At 60.6% G+C, this 10,706-nt stretch overlaps 4 protein-coding genes across 4 annotated transcripts; 2 read left to right on the top strand and 2 right to left on the bottom strand.

The window, feature by feature from the left end:
* Positions 1 to 202: 202 nt before the first annotated feature.
* Positions 203 to 1,966, top strand: THITE_2125850 (uncharacterized protein; the record flags this gene model as incomplete). The annotated part of the gene is made up of 6 exons (XM_003649603.1): positions 203 to 328; positions 384 to 425; positions 666 to 1,498; positions 1,557 to 1,756; positions 1,847 to 1,900; positions 1,938 to 1,966. The coding sequence occupies 6 exons, from the start codon at positions 203 to 205 to the stop codon at positions 1,964 to 1,966; spliced, it is 1,284 nt and encodes a 427-aa protein (XP_003649651.1).
* Positions 1,967 to 1,970: 4 nt separating this feature from the next.
* THITE_2108388 (uncharacterized protein) lies at positions 1,971 to 5,167 on the bottom strand. The gene is made up of 2 exons (XM_003649602.1): positions 4,923 to 5,167; positions 1,971 to 4,855 (listed from the first exon to the last, which is right to left on the bottom strand). Exons 1-2 carry the CDS (start codon positions 5,051 to 5,053, stop codon positions 2,287 to 2,289), a joined length of 2,700 nt encoding a protein of 899 aa, XP_003649650.1. The 5' UTR covers positions 5,054 to 5,167; the 3' UTR covers positions 1,971 to 2,286.
* Positions 5,168 to 5,317: 150 nt separating this feature from the next.
* Positions 5,318 to 7,392, top strand: THITE_2108385 (uncharacterized protein). Its single transcript, XM_003649601.1, has 4 exons — positions 5,318 to 5,604; positions 5,668 to 5,830; positions 5,894 to 6,204; positions 6,287 to 7,392. The coding sequence occupies exons 1-4, from the start codon at positions 5,500 to 5,502 to the stop codon at positions 6,863 to 6,865; spliced, it is 1,158 nt and encodes a 385-aa protein (XP_003649649.1). The 5' UTR covers positions 5,318 to 5,499; the 3' UTR covers positions 6,866 to 7,392.
* THITE_2108382 (uncharacterized protein) lies at positions 7,324 to 9,055 on the bottom strand. Its single transcript, XM_003649600.1, has 3 exons — positions 8,909 to 9,055; positions 8,566 to 8,848; positions 7,324 to 8,507 (listed from the first exon to the last, which is right to left on the bottom strand). Exons 1-3 carry the CDS (start codon positions 8,983 to 8,985, stop codon positions 7,587 to 7,589), a joined length of 1,281 nt encoding a protein of 426 aa, XP_003649648.1. The 5' UTR covers positions 8,986 to 9,055; the 3' UTR covers positions 7,324 to 7,586.
* Positions 9,056 to 10,706: the final 1,651 nt, after the last annotated feature.

Genomic DNA, 10,706 nt, shown 5'->3' with positions numbered 1-10,706 from the left:
CATCCCACCCAGCACAGCTTGGATGCTGTGTCCTCCCCCCCCAAGCTGCAGTGTCATCGTCCGCATGCACCGCATCGCTCACATTGCACGGTGTTTGAGGACCACGACCACCACCACTGCCACCAATAGCACCACCACCGCCGCCGCTCCCACTCCTACTACTACTTTCACACGCAGCTTCCAATCCCGCACCCGGACCACCATGGCTTCCATCGCAGACCTCCCCTACAAGATGCACGTCACCCCCGATAACACGGGACTCTGGCATATCCAGCAGACCGACGAGGCCGCCAAGAAGGTCTCGGAGCTGCTCCAGGAGGACATGGAGGTGCGTCTCGTCTCGCCCCTTTTCCCTCCTGCGTTCCTGCTGACTCGGGGCACAGAAACACCACGTCTTCTTCAACTTTGAGGGATTCCACAACCACGTATGTGTCCCTCGCTCTTTTTCCTTCCCGCCTCAATCCCGGGCTGTCACGCCCAACCAATGCTTGCATTGCCCATTCTTCCATACCACTCCCACCCATCCCGTCCCTGCGCCCCTTCATGCATCCCCTCCTCACCCCCTCCTTCTTACTCCCTCCCCCCATTACCCCCCCCAACCAAAACCGACGAATCCTCACACGCACAACGATCCAATGACCTAACACCCCGCCGGCCGGGCACAGATCCCGCACCACCTCCTGGCCCTCTACGGCACGGGCGCCGCCCCGCCCGCGCTGGCCGCCGCCTACGCCAACAACGCGTCGTACCAGCGGCCCGCGCTGGCCCCGCACAGCAGCGGCAGCGGCGCCGCCGCCGACGACGAGGAGAAGGACGCGCGCTTCCTCCCCTGGCCGGAGGCCGCGCGGCCGTATCTCGGCCGCGAGGAGTTCTACCCGGACTTTCTCCGCTTCTTTCAGCGGGAGATTCGGAGGGAGAGCAGCAGCAGCAGCGGCAGCGGCAGCAGCGGCGGCGCCGGGGGTGGGGGATGGAAGGCGGTTGTGAGGAGGTTTCTTTTCGGGGTGGATGCCACTGGGAAGACGGGGGGGCAGGCGGCCGACGACGAGATGATGGTGCGGCTGTTCGCCGGCGTCCTGCACCCGCTCATCCAGCTCATGTACGGCGTCGAGTGGGCGCAGGAGGCGGTGGTTGCCGAGGCGCTGGCGCAGACGGCGGTGCATGCGGGGTATCTGGGGGAGTTCCTGCTCGGCGCGGAGCGGGTGGCACGGGAGCGGGGCGGGCCGCAGCAGGAGAGGGTCGGGGTGATGGAGCTGCTGGAGGAGGTGCGGCGGAACGAGAAGATTGTCCGGGCCGCGAGGGACGGCTTTGCGAATAAGATCCGGATGGGCGTGTTGGCGGGCGCCAAGGACGAGATGATGGCGCTGGCGGCGAGGGTGACGGTCCGGCCGGAGGAGGTCGAGGAGCGCACGGCCGAGATGTTCAACGCGGCGCTGTTTGTCGCCGCGGCCGCCGCGCTGGCGAAGGAGGGCAAGCAGCCCAAGTTTGACTTCGTCTTGATGTGAGCGCTTGTGGTTCATTGCGCCAGGGGGTAAATAAAGCTGACAGGAGGGACACAGGCACCACGTCAACGCCAGCCCGTTCTTCGTCACCATCAGCGCCGCCGACTGGGTCCCGGCCGAGACCAAGGCCCGCCTGCTGGAATGGAAGATCCGCATGGATTTGCTGCAGTATGCCACCTGCGGCGTGGCGGAGCTGTCGCTCGATAAATTGCCGGGCTACCAGCCCAAGAAGCCCGAGGCCGGCGGATCACTGGCTGGTATGTACAGAACCAAGCGAACCGCCTGCTGCATCCCCATCCCCATCCCCCGTTTCCACACTCACACTGACTGCTGACCTGCGACGACAGAGATCATCGCCCGTCTCCACACCTTCCCCGACGACGGGCACGCCATCAAGCTTGGTCGGGCGGCCGGCATCTGCCATAAAATTTGCCAGAGATATGAAGCCGAAGGCCGGGACTGGCTGAAAATCAGGGGTGACGATATGTGGAAGAAAGTGGCCCATCTGATCGTCGACTCGGTTGAGGCGCCCGGGCCGCATTGGGTGCGCGGTGGTGGGTTTGACAGCGCGTGGAAGGTAGGTCTGCGCCGACGCCCCTGAGGAATCAGTGATGACAAGCTGACTGCGGCAGGATTTCCCGGACATTTGAAATGGGACGAGTCGAGCAGAATGCGTGAACATATCTGGCAGAGAGTCCGTCCGAACTGCACTGTGGATGATAGCAAACGATAGCTTGTGTAGCAGTCCTGTAGTTGTTATTCCTAACGCCTTCCTTTTTATGCCTACCTATTCTAGCCCGATCCATTCCTCCTCGCTCTCCGCAGCGTCTTCAGCCATGATGTCGTGTATCGTTACCTCCTTCTTCGACGACGGCAGAGCTTTTAACCCAAGCTCCTCCGCGCCGTCCGTCTCCAAACTTCTCGGCCCGTCCGCCGCGCTGTTGGCCTGGCCGAGCAGGTAATCCACCATGTACGCGTTCTCATCCGCAAGTCGCCGGATCTCGTCCCTCATCTTAGCAATCGCGCGTGCTACAACCCGCAGCTCCACATCCACCTTGCCCCGGTTGGCCGTCAGCCACGCGCCGTGCTTGTCCACCAGGGCCTTGATCCAGAGCAGACAGAACTCGACGTGCGGCGACTGCTCCGTCTGCGCGGCCACGTACCGCAGCAGCCGCGCCACGTACACGGTCGGGAAGTGCTCCACAACCAGGCCGATGTCCGGGTAGGGGACGGCCTGGAACACGCGCTGGATGAGGCCGGCCTCGTTCAGGCGGAAGGCCATGACGAGAGCCTTGAGGTAGTCCTTCTCCTGCTGGAGCACGGCGAGCGTCGACGCGGGCGTGATCTCCATGTTCAGGTCGAACGGGTCGAACTGGACTGTGCTGTCGAGGCTATAGATCAACAGGCCTTCCGTGGACGCCGCGCAGAAGGACGAGCCGCTCGGCGAGAACGCCACCCCGGTTACTCTCACTTCCGGCATCTTCCTCCTCGCCGACGGGTCGCCGCGTTTGGAGCCGGGCAGGGACCTGTCGATCCGGTCTTCGAAGTCCGAGGCCTCGCCTTGCTCGTCAAGCAGCCCGGCGGGCCCCGCCTCGGTGAGGAGCTTGCTGTTCAGGAACTCTTGGGTGCCCGACAGCGACAGGTTGACGCTCACGGTGAACTTCTTGAGCAGCACCATGGTGGTGACGGAGTACAGGCAGATGTACTTGCTGTTCCCGCCGGCCAGCAGACAAGACCCATCCATGCTGTAGCGGATGGTGTTGAAGCTCTTGGTCCCCGCCACGTTTGCGGCCGTCCTGCGGTCCGTGATCCTGCGGCCTCCAGAGACATCACGACGTCCGTCGACGCCGGAGATCTGCTGGGCCTCCGAGACGGACCAGAACGACAGCTGCCCGTCCAGCGTGGAGATGGCGATTTGGAGCGAGTCGGGCCTGAACGCAATGTCCAAGACGTCCGACTGCAGCTGCAGCGGCTCGCTGGTCTGCGTCCTGCTGAAAATGGACCATATCCTCGCCGTCCTGTCCCAACTGCCGCTGACGAGCAGGCCGCCGTTCGGGGCGAAGGCAAGAGACGACACGGGTCCTTCGTGGCCGGACAATCGGTCGAGCAGCTGGCCGGTCTGGACGGACCAGATGTGGATGTCGAAGGAATCGACGGAGCCCGCAGCGACAACCTCGCCGCTGGGATCGACCGCCATGCACGAGAAGGACAGCCTCTCGGGAGCGGTGAAGGTCCTGAAGTTCCTGTACCGGATCAGATCCCATGCTCTGACGGACCCGTCCAGACTCGCGGTGAAGAGCACGTTGCCCTTCTTCGCAAACTCGCAGGCCGTCACGCCGCTCGTGTGCTCTGTAAACGTTACTATGCAGAAGCCCGACTCGATGTCCCAGACCTTGACCTTGCCGTCGTCTGCCGTGGTGACAATGCGCTGACCATCGGGCGAATAGACCAGTGCGTTCATCGAGTCGAAATGCCCCTGCTGCTTCAAGATGTACGACTCGGACTGCCACTCCCACACGAGGAGCTGGCCCAACTTGGACGCGCCGAAAGCCAGCCACTCCCCGCTCTTGTTGATCGTCACGAAATCGATCTCGTTCTGCGAGATGCTGAGCGTGTGGATCATGTTAAAATCGGGCATCTCGTATAGTCCAAAGAGGCCGTTTGAAAATCCGGCGACAAGCAGGTTCGAGTCGGCGTGGAAGGCGGCGCATCGGAGGGTTGCCGCGTTCTGCATGAAGTAGTGTCGGTTGACGATCCGCCACTGCATATCCGACTCGTCTACCATCTCGTCCTCACCCTGGCCCGGCTTCGTGGTGTACTGCCAGTCGAACACGGCGCCATCCTTGCTGACGGTATATATTGTTTCTTGGTCCTTGGAGAACCACGCGCCCACTACGCCCTGCCTATGACCTGACAGGACTGTGGGCGTGAAACCCTCCTCCTCATTCAAGCTCCATATCCTCGCGGTGAGGTCCTTCGACGCGCTGAGGAAGAACCTCGAGTCGCTCGACCACTCGATATGCCGGACATCGTCAAAGTGCTGCGTGTGTGCGTGGTGGCGCACGAAGGGCGCAAATTCGAGGTCGCCCTCGGCGTTGGAGTCCGGGGTCGACGGAACGTGCCAGACCTCGATCTTCCTGCCCAGCCCAACCGCGAAATGGCGTCCGGAGGGCGAGAAGGACAGGGCCGTCACCCGCGACTTGAAGGAAAAGTGGTAGAGCACGACGCGGCGCGGGACGTGGGTCAGCACGGCCTGGCCATCTTCGTCGATCGAGAGGAGGAGGTTGCCCTGCGGGGTCAGGCCGATGCGCGCGATGTTCTTCCGGTGGGCGAAGGGGAGGGTGTAAGATTTGTTTCTGGCGTCATGTTAGCTCGCGGCTTTTAGAAGCGCTACTCCGAGATCAAGATTGATATCATGCATACTCGACGAGGTTGAAGACGGTGACTCGGTTGCCGACGGGCGAATAAAGGTGCGTCCCGTCAGGGCTGAACAGCAGATTGCCCTGGCAGTAGACTGTTCCCAGCAGATTGGAGAACTTGAAATCCGTCTTCATGGTCACCTCTGGTCCATCTCCCAGTGCCGAGTTGAGAACCTTGCCAGTCAACCTGCAGCGACGCACGCTCTCCAATTGCCAGAATCGGATGTCGCCAGCCCTCGCCGCCAAAAATTGGCGGACCTGAACTTTTTAGTGGAGACACTGAATTTCTCCGGCATTACGATACTGTGAGCAAAGCTCGTATGTGCGGATTACACTAAGCAAATCTGGGAGCTTGGCATGCAGGTAAACCCTGCTCCTCAGTTTACCGGGGGTTCCCCTTTGCGTATATCCGCAACGGGCTCATCTCCATCTCGCACCTCCAGCACTCCTGGTCCACCGCCGTTCTGCACACCCTGCACACCCGCGACATTCCCTCCCAATTGACCTAGCTGCCGCCGTTGCAGCACGCCTTTTGATACCCCCATTCATTGTACCTCCTTTCGATCAAATATTAGCTCGAGATGGCTCCGATCACCACCGAGAGTGCGTCGCCGATTGGCATTGCCAATCTGCCCAACCAGCGGCACAAGATCGTTGCTAAGAGGGGTGCCGCGTTCACGATCATGGTCAGACTTTCTGCTTCTCTCCCCTCTTAGTGCGTAGCCGCTCCTTTCCTGACCTTGTCCCAGGTCGCTGGCGAGTCTGGCCTGGGCAAGACGACCTTCATCAACACGCTCTTCTCCACCACCATCAAGAACTACGCCGACCACAAGCGCCGCCACCAAAAGCAAATCGACAAGACGGTCGAGATCGAGATCACCAAGGCCGAACTGGAGGAGAAGTTCTTCAAGGGTACGCATTAATGACGCGTATATACTGTCAAGCTAAGCGAACAACGGCGCTAACTGTGCCTAGTTCGCCTGACTGTTATTGACACGCCGGGCTTCGGCGACTACGTCAACAACCGCGACTCGTGGATGCCCATTATCGAGTTCCTCGACGACCAGCACGAGTCTTACATGCTCCAGGAGCAGCAACCGCGCCGCCAGGACAAGATCGATCTCCGTGTGCACGCCTGCCTGTATTTCATCCGCCCGACCGGCCACACCCTCAAGCCTCTCGACATCGAGGTCATGAAGCGGCTGTGCTCGCGCGTGAACCTCATCCCAGTCATCGCCAAGGCTGACACGCTCAGCCCCTCCGATCTAGCCAAGTTCAAGCAGAGGGTGAGAAGACGCCCGCAACCATTCATAGGCCTCGAACGAAGCCCTGGCCGTTCCGTCGCGTATACTGACATATCGCTCTCAGATCCGCGCCGTCATCGAGGCCCAGAACATCAAGATCTACCAGCCGCCGGTCGAGGAGGACGACGAGGCGGCCGCCCAGCACGCGCGCAGCCTGATGGCTGCCATGCCTTTCGCCGTCATTGGCTCTGAGAAGGACGTCAAGACGAACGACGGGCGCATCGTGAAGGGCCGCCAGTACTCGTGGGGCGTGGCCGAAGTGGAGAACGAGGACCATTGCGACTTCAAGAAGCTGCGGTCGATCCTGATCCGCACGCACATGCTGGACCTGATCCACACGACCGAGGAGCTGCACTACGAGGCCTACCGCGCGCAGCAGATGGAGACGCGCAAGTTCGGCGAGGCGCGCCCGCGCAAGCTCGACAACCCCAAGTTCAAGGAGGAGGAGGAGGCGCTGCGCAAGCGCTTCACCGAGCAGGTCAAGATCGAGGAGCAGCGCTTCCGCCAATGGGAGCAGAAGCTCATCGCCGAGCGCGACCGCCTCAACAAGGATCTCGAGCAGACCCATGCCCAGATCAAGCAGCTCGAGGCCGAGCTCGAGCAGCTGCAGGGCAGTGCCGTGCGCAGCCACGGACGCCGCTAGGGGTTCGTCGTTTCGAGGGACCGCCCCGGCTCGTCTGGCCCCTGCTCGAGGTACACATCGTTTGGCGCCGGCTCGCTCAGGGATCGCGCCACTCTCCACTAGACTTGTCAGCCCTGCTCTTTTTCTGCTGCAACCGAGCCTTAGGCTGCTTCGGGAGCATAGGTGTTCCCCCCGGGATGCGCCGTACATGGACATGGTTTTGGCAAGCGAGCAGTCGGTTGACAACAGTGTGCCCGCAGTTGTTTATTTTTTGCCTTTTTCCTGCTTTGTTATCGCCCGTTTCTAAATACTACTCCTACTTCTATTCCCCCCCTACCGGTTAGTTGATTAGCAGACAGGGGAAAAGAGGTGCGCATGAACAGGGACTTTGCGTCTTGCTATCGAGGAATTGTTGTCTCCAGACTCGTTCCTTTTCTCGGCAAGTCCTTGCCAGAGCACCAATCGTTTTTCTTTAGTTAACCCTAGGATTGATGTAATTTAGCCGCCCCTTTCATGATACCAAGTTAATGAGCAAGGTCGTCTCTGTCAAGCTCTCCTTCTGCCAAGTTTCGCGATGTTGGATTTAACTCTTTCCTAACTGAGTAACTAAGGTATCTAACAACTCATCTGTGCAATAGCTACCTACCCGGCTCGGCACGGATGCCGGGGCTGGGGCTTGGGCTTGGGTGTACGCTCCGGCAAGCCGGGCTCCGGCCGACAAGCGGGCTCGTGCCTGCCTCCCTCACACCGCATCCATGCTCGCCCGCGTCGTGAGCTGCTCGTTCTTGTTGCCGAGCTTGGAGATCTGCAGGAACGCGTCGACGCCGTACCCCTCCAGGCTGTGCAGCGCCAGGCTGCCGGCCCAGTACTCGGCGTACACCCTGCTCAGCGGCAGGCCCATGCCCAGCCGCAGGTTGGGCGGCCGGCTAGACAGCGACCCCAGCGAGCTGCTGACCTCCCTGCCTGGCTCTTCTCCGCCGCCCGGGCTCCCCGCGGCGGGATTGGCGGCGGAAGCGGCGCGGCCGCCGTGGCTGTGGCCGTGACCGTGCGCGTGCGCGTGTGTGTCTGGGTTTGCATGTGCGTCTGCGTGCTCGTGGCCTCCTTCTACCTGCAGCTCCTGCATCGTGGCCGCCATCTTGGGCACCTTGCCCAGGTTCGCCAAGATCGTGTCGCTGGCGGGGCCCTTGCTGAAGGACCACAGGTAGGGCAAGACCTCGCGGGGGATGCCGCCTCCCCGGTCGGATATGCGGATGATGACGTGCTGCTGGCTCTCGCAGATGGTTACCTCGATCGGCGGCGGGGGCTCGTCCGGGTTGGTCGCCCTGTCCTTGCGCCGCTGGTGTCTCTCGGCGACGGCCTGCACCGAGTTGCGCAGAAGCTCGCCGATGATGTACTCGAGGTGGCTGAGGATGTAGGGGAAGTTGGCGTCGAGGTGGCCGTCGATGCGGATCTCGGGGAGCGCGACGTCGGGCCCGTAGGCGCGCCGGAGAATCTCGCGGACGGTTCTGCCGCAGCGCGAGACGACGTCCTTGGCGACGCATTTGAGGAAGACGTTGCCTATGAATTCGGACTCGGAGAGCTTGGCGCCGGGCGAGAACCACGGCGCGTGGAACGTGTCGGTGAGAGCGAGGTGCTGCTCTGCGATGACACGTCGAGAGATACGCTGAGAGCTCGGGGTGTCAGCCGGGAGCGAACCGCAGAGCTAGCAAAGGGTCACGAACCGATCGGAGGATGGTGTTCATAAACTTGTCGAGCTCAGCCGCGTCCATGAGACCATTGCATTCGAGGATGCCCCTGGCTAGCTTGGGAATGACCGTTAGGTGGGCTTTAAGCATGGCGCGTATGGTCTTGCAGAAGCGGTCATTGTCCTCCAGCGTCTTGATGTCCTTCACCTTGCGGAACGTGTCGAAGGCAGTGTAGTACAAGTCATAGACCTCGTTGAGATGGGGGTTCGTGACAACAACGTAGGGCAGCTGCTGCATGTCGCGGATGCGGTGGGCAATTCTAAGCGCTCCGTGGCGTCAGTACAGCTCTTGACCGAGACCAGGAAGGGCAAAAACTTGCCTCGTGGGCAGCTCAGTTCGGACGTAGTTAGCCGAGCTGATCAGCCTCGATTCGGTCAAGGAGCGGCCAAACACCATGAGCTGGCGCAAGCTTATGGGCCGGGCTTCTTTCGCGACCCATCTATGGCACAACACAGCAGTGAGCTTGAGCACGCATGGTTGGGAGTAACGGCAGAGGGAGAGGTAGAAGCTCGTACTCGTCCAAGACAGAGACCGGGCGCCATTTCGGGCTGTGAGAGGTGTGCGAGAGCCGCACCAGAGGCCGATCCGGCAACTGCACACGTGCTGCCGCCATGCCCGGCGTCCCGGCCCTGCCCGTCAGCCGGCCGGGCGCCGTGGCATGATGCAGTAAGGAGCGCGGCATGCCGTCCTTGCCATACGAAAAACAAAAGCTGCGTTTGCTTGGCAGTCGAAGCGCGGGTAGGGGCTGGGTACTCGAGATTCGACCAGCTTTGAAGCTCAAACAACGCCCGCGAACGACAGTTAACTTCACATCGGGGAGAGCGATGGCAATTGAATAGTAGTCAACGACAGTGAGTGCGGCAGCTGCAGCGTGGCTCTGTGACGGGAGGGATATAGCTATGTTAGGCGTATTCTAGTCATCGCCTGCGCCATGGTGAAGTTGGATGACTGGTACACTACCTACTCTGGTATATTGCATCCAGTGGTGGATGGAGCTTGAATGATTCATACCCCACACCGATCTGTACCTAGGTACCTAGGTAGCTTGGGTTTTGGCTGCTTACATGTGAGTGGCGCGGGGATGGGCAGCACGGTGTAAGCCCGTCTCGCTGCCGTGCTTTACACTGTGCTTTGTCGCTTGGGCTGTTTCATTGATGAGTGGCGTGAGAAATGTCCCTCGGCACTCGAGTCCACTGGGCTGCTCTTTGCCACTGCTATTTACTCAAATTACGGATTACTTGCTTGGTAAAACCTCCCACCAGGGCTACAGTCCACATCTGATGCCAGCGTCTTCAGCAGACACAGCCTACTGAGCCCTTGGAGTCGGACGTCTGCCAGGCCGTACCTAACACACAATCAACCTGTCAACGCATGGGGTCGGCTGTTTGGACTTTCAACAATAATGCAAAGCTGGAGCAATAACGCAAAGCTGGAGTTCAAGAGAGTGAACCAAACCGCCAACATCACCAGCACCAATTTCCCTGTGCGTCGCAACCTCTGTCGAACGAAGCAGCGGTTACGAGTGAGCTGCTGCGTACTGTGTACTGTACTGTACAGAGTAAACCAGGGCGGGAGGATCGGCCTGCTGTCTTCCTTCGGTGCCCCACGTCATTGGAGGGGTTCGAGTTGGGGTATATGTCACTGCCAAAGTCTCATGGTAAAGAGATACCTTCTGAGTGGCTGCAGCTCTGCGTTTTTATGTCGCGATGTGCGGGAACGCTTTTGTATTCACTGATGTGTCCAAGAGGCCGGGTACCGGCCTTGAAATGTCTGCCGCCGAAAAGCCGGAAGCCGTGCTGCGCCTTCTTGCAACCAAGCAGACCTACCAGGTAGTCTCGGTCTCTTTGACGCTTGTCACACTGACACCGTCCCCCCGGTTTGCTGCTTGCGTGCGTTGCTGCTTGATACCTTACTTGCAACTTGCTGCCGTCACCAGCACCGGCTCGCTTCTGTCCTGATCCTGTCTCGTCCGGCCTCCCTTGGCCTCCACGCTCACGTTTTTGCCTGTGCCGAAAGTGCCTTGCGCCGGATTGCCCGACAGCCGACTCTGTCTCTCCCCATTGCGGTGTCAGTTCCAAGTTGCAGTTGCTGCGTGTGCAGACGGTCCGGTCACTAAC

This window comes from Thermothielavioides terrestris, chromosome 1 (genome assembly GCF_000226115.1).
Source record: "Thermothielavioides terrestris NRRL 8126 chromosome 1, complete sequence".
Lineage (NCBI taxonomy): Eukaryota > Fungi > Ascomycota > Sordariomycetes > Sordariales > Chaetomiaceae > Thermothielavioides > Thermothielavioides terrestris.
Note: the sequence above shows the minus strand (reverse complement) of the source record. Positions and strands in the feature narration are given on the sequence as shown.